This window comes from Triticum aestivum, chromosome 4D (genome assembly GCF_018294505.1).
Source record: "Triticum aestivum cultivar Chinese Spring chromosome 4D, IWGSC CS RefSeq v2.1, whole genome shotgun sequence".
NCBI lineage: Eukaryota > Viridiplantae > Streptophyta > Magnoliopsida > Poales > Poaceae > Triticum > Triticum aestivum.
In genome coordinates this window covers 112,344,302-112,349,458 of record NC_057805.1, presented here as the reverse complement: position 1 = coordinate 112,349,458, position 5,157 = coordinate 112,344,302, and the positions used below count along the sequence as shown (strand labels likewise).

At 47.3% G+C, this 5,157-nt stretch overlaps 1 protein-coding gene across 2 annotated transcripts; it reads left to right on the top strand.

The window, feature by feature from the left end:
• Positions 1–356: 356 nt before the first annotated feature.
• LOC123096601 (scarecrow-like protein 3) lies at positions 357–4,367 on the top strand (the record flags this gene model as incomplete). 2 transcript variants are annotated; one of them, XM_044518361.1, is given in 3 exon segments in its annotated part: positions 357–1,467; positions 1,563–2,042; positions 2,889–4,367. In XM_044518361.1, coding segments are annotated over 2 exon segments (1,341 nt in total). In that variant the 3' UTR covers positions 3,852–4,367.
• Positions 4,368–5,157: the final 790 nt, after the last annotated feature.

Genomic DNA, 5,157 nt, shown 5'->3' with positions numbered 1-5,157 from the left:
GCGGGCCGGGGCAGGGGGTGTCTGTTCGCCGGCGGCCGCGTCGTAATATGGGCCGGAGCCGTCCATGTCGCGTGAAGCCACCGCGGAGAAGACGACGACGAATCGGCCGTGGACGAACGAGAGAGAGGTGCACGAACGAAACAGCCGAGGGCGGAAACGAACGGATCCCGCTGCTTTTGTAGAGCGAAAATGATGTCCAGCAATCCGGTTCCGAGTGAGACTTCGTTTCCAGTACCATCTTTTTTTTAGAAGAGTTTCCGGTACCATCTCGGCGGACCCGATGCCCGGCCTACTGTAAGCCCACCCGGTTGCAAAAGCCTAGCCCATACCAATCGCCCGCCAGAAAGCCTACCCGATTGCCAGCTCGCAGCCCAAAAGGCCCAAGCACTGCGTTGTCCAGGCAGACCCGTGCTCCATCCGCCGTCGCAGGTGAGGTGAGACGCTCCGCCCCCATCCCGCCGCCGCGAAGAATGGAGCAGCTTTGGCGCACGCGGCGTTGCGGTAGCTCCCACACTACCTGCTCTGCGACGGCGCCTCCCCCGCCTGGCGGCATCACCGGTTAGCCTTTGGAAATCTTCCCAGACCGAGGCCGCATCCGCATGCCTCGGATTCTTTCCCTTCGCGCGGCGGCCGGGCATGACCGGCACCCCGCGCTGCCGTGCCCCTGACCCGGCCGCCGCCGTTCTCCCGGTGCTACTCCGGATCACGGCTTGTTGAGGTAAATAGTACTACTGCTATGTCACGGTTTAACATTTGCATAGTGGAATGATGTGACGCTGTGAAAATTGTTAAAATTATAGCGCCTCTGTGGATCGCCACATCAAGTGTTTGTTCAAGGGAGTGTTAGCATGGCCATTGGGCTATAAGACATAATGACAGTTCAGACACACTTGCCAAAAGAAATGCAGCCTTCACGAAGGCGTTAGTCAGGCAGCACACTAGCTCCGATCACTGATTCGGCAGACGCCTTGGGCAGGATGGCTTGTGCCAAGGTGCTTACGGGTGTTGGGTCCAATTATTTTGGGCGTACCCGTCATGGTCTGCGTTTGTGGGCTTGCCAAACATGCGCCCAACCAAAGCATGTTGCTTAGCAACTAAAAGTGCTGACAATGACTCAAGCAAAATTCCAAAGATGATAACAATATATACTGCATCAGTTTTGCCACTGTAACTTCTACGTAGAAGACGGATCTATTCTAATAAAGTAATAGTTCCAGTGTACCAAAAACTCTTGTTACCTTGTTAACCCAGAATCAAGTCATCAACGATACAAGCCTGTTGGAACTTCCAAAGAGTAGTCTTCCGTAGTTTGATCAGGTTGACTGCAATGTTTGTCTATTTCTGCCCAGTGGATATGAAGGTGCCAAAGGAATAAACCGAAAATTCCAACAGCATTCCTTGGATACGTCAATATGCCAATACTTTGCCTTTACCGTGGATATTTCCAAATTCATTCGAACAGACACGGTAAAAACTTCTTTGCTTGTTGCTGTCGGTTCAATTATGTCTTAGACACGCAATCCTATGTATGTCTTAGACACGCTATCCTATAAATGTGGCAGTGCCAACAACCAGAGGAGTTGATCCAGCCAAGACACCCAAGTAAGCACTAGTTCCTAAGTCCTGTATGAACACACCAATCCTTCCTCAAGAAGGCAGAAACGATGGACAGGCCATGCGCACACGAGCAGGTCACTGCGGATGACCTGACGCAACTTGGCCCGGCCTTGTACGAGTGCATGGCGCATGTGATCGAAGGATCTGTTGAGAAGACTGATCGCAGCTTTATGAAGATCAGCAAGCTCGCCTCCGTAGTGGACGGGCCACTGCAGCGTATGTCCAGGATAATCGCCCACAGCTTAGCCCGCCGCCTTATATGCCCCGTCCAGGGCTTTGCTGCTGCCCTCATCGATCCATCGCACTACCTCGAGCAGTCCTGCCTCCGGGCTGCCCGCGAGAACTTCGCCGACATCAGCCCCTACCTCAGCACTGGCTTTGTCACTATTAACCGGGCTATGCTGGAGCAAGTCCAGGATCAAAAGGTCACACTCTGCTTTAATTTTTCCTTAAAGATACAAAATATATTTTATGTTATATGTGACTGTCTAGATATAGTTACAGCTATTTTTCCTGACTTAATTTGGATTTGTTGTTCTTCCTGAATGTGAAATGGCATGCCTAAGCTAGCTAAGTTGGTGCTACAATAACATGGGGTGCATTGGTCCTTTTCTTATCGGTTTTAATGTATGTCTTATGTACTGGTTTAGCATGCTAAATTTAGTCTGTACATTCGTAATGCAATTTTTTCCGTCTTGTAGAATGTTTTGTTGAGCTATTTGTTGAAGTGTTATTAATATGCGGAAGTGCTGATTAGATCCCAGGATTATCAACAGTTGTTGTTTTTTGTGGGGGAGGATTATCAATAGTAAATCATGTATTGAACTGCTTAAACGTCATATATTTCGTAACGGAGGGAGTAGATAGCGTATAACGTTACCGCAATATAGATATCCTTAAATAATGTCTCAAATTATGATGCATATTTCAAAAAAAAAAAATTACTTCATAGAGAGTAAGAGGAATCTGCATCCAAGCTTGACTGCTTGAGTTTCTTACTCTCTTATATGCAATATTGCTTCTACCAGCAAGGTCAATTACTACTTCCTCCGTCCCAAAATAAGTGTCTCAACTTAGTACAACTTTACATTAAAGTTAGTACAAAGTTGAGACATTTATTTTGAGACGGAGGGAGTATATCCAAGGGGAATTTGAGTTCCCTCCCAGGTTTCCTGTGCTATTGTCTAGATTCTTGTAATATATATTTATGACCACTTTGTATGCATCGCAAGCTTGGGAACTTCTGAATTCTGATGATGGTGGCACTGCAGGTTGTCCGCATCGTTGACTTGTCCTGCTCAACCACCCACCAGTGGCAGTGGATCAAGATTCTTCAGGATTTCCATAGCCGCCCTGGGGGCCCGCCCGAACTACGCCTAACTGTTGTCCATGAAGACAGTGAGTTCCTGGACAACATGCAGGCGTGCCTGTGCAAGCAAGCCGCTAACCTCAAGCTATGTTTTTATTTCGACAAGGTGATTGGCAAACTCGAGACATTGGACTTCAGCAATCTCCGTGAGATCCTTAAGATAAACTTCGGCGAGGCAGTTGTGATCAGCTGCGCTCTACAGATGCATCGCCTCCTCGCGGTTGATGACAGCATAAGCCGTGACTTCACTGCTCAGCTCCAGCAAATGGCAAACATGGCTCGGCTTAAGCAAATGGCCTGCTCAGCGTGCAGTCCGGCATCGACACTGAACTATCCGCAGACACCATCCCCTCAACGCCAGATACCAAGCCTGCTGGTGAGCTTCCTCTACGCCATCCGTGCCCTTGAGCCGAAGATCATTGTGATGATGGAGCAAGACGCGGACCACAACGCCCCGCTGTTCCACGATCGGTTCACCAAGACAGTCGACTACTACGCCGCCCTCTTCGACAGCCTCAATGCGGTGGATGCAGCCAGCCCGCAGAGGGCTCGCGTGGAGAGGGTGCTCCTTGGGGAGGAGATCAAGAATATACTGGTATGCGAGGGGGTCCAGAGGCATGAGCGGCATGAGAGGCTGAGCCAGTGGGAAATGCACATGCAGCGTTGCGAGGTTGACCATGTGCCGCTCAGCTTTGAAGCCATCAGGGAGGGCAAAGAGAGGCTGATGAGCTACGGATTGAAACAATGCAAGAGCAAAGAAGACAAGGCCGGCCTTCTGCTGTGCTGGGGTGCAACTCGTCTGTACTCCATTTCAGCCTGGAGACCACGCAGCTCGAATGCAGCGCCAAATAATGTGGCTGGCTAGCGCAGTACGTCTCCCAGTTCGTGGTGATTTCTGGGGCTGCGAATAAGACGCTGTTGCTTGAGGTACAGCATGCTTGAATGGCAACTCAAATTGATTGGTGCGATGCGAAGCTTAGGTATGTAGAGATGAAAGTGATGTGCTATTTTCTGGAGAATGTTACCGAACTGATCTCGTCGTACTTTTACCCTGCCTTCATCAAAGTTGGGTTTTCCGATTAGGACATGGTTTAGGGTGTATTTTTTTCTATGTTATTGATCATCTTCAGTTGACCGGCTGAAAGAGAGCAGAGTTGGTTTTGGAGTTGCAAAGAAGCATAGTAAGATGGCACGCATTCTTGTGATTGCCTGCTTCGATATGCCATATGTTTTCCTTGAATTAGGAATATACCCAGTGTGATGCTCCTTGTCTTTTCCTGCATAAAAGTATGTGTGCAAATTTGTTGACCAGAAATAAGCATTGGATGTAAAAGGATGCAGTACATGATGTGGTCAAATTCTAGTGAGCACTCCAAGAACACCACCTTGGTATCACCTGCCGTTTGTAAATTCGGACAAACCCAAATTGTCGACTCTCCTTTCTGGTTTAAAAAATCAGTTTTGCTAAAGCACATCTAGATGTGCCCTGAATATTGCACATCTAAGTCCTATATCATTAATTTTATAAAAAATCCCAAGCGTATCCCTAGATTGACAGCTTGACCAATTTAACACAAGCTATATATCACAAAAAATATATCATTAGAAACTTCAAATGTTAGATTTTCTAATAATGATTTAACTTTTGTAATATACTAGGATATTATATTGGTCAAATTGTCGAGCCATGGATACATATGGGCCTTCTAAATCGGAAAGAGTGAGTATCTAACAACATGAATTGTGATGTTAACTAGTGGGCCATGATTACTTCAATGTATGTAGATCTTTTTTTATGGAAGACCATTATGGCTTTATTGACAATACTTACACTACTAGAAAACATTGTTTGCTGATCAGTCACCATTGATGCGTGAAAACATATGTAGATAGTACCGCCATTTATGGATGACCGAGTATCCATGGGTTGTGTCTAAAAAAAAAAGGTGTAGTTTAGGAGAGCAGTTACCACGGATGGGCCTAATGTGAGGCACGTCAGTGGTGACATCAAATGACATGACGGGCATATATCACTATTGGTAAAAAAGCCTTCCTCACCGAAAGCCACTTCTTGCAGTATTCCTTATGCTTTGTTCAATGAATCGCATGCGGGTCGCTCCCATGGGCTAGGTCCAATAGCACGATTTTTTGCTGCAAGTTTTTTTGCGGGG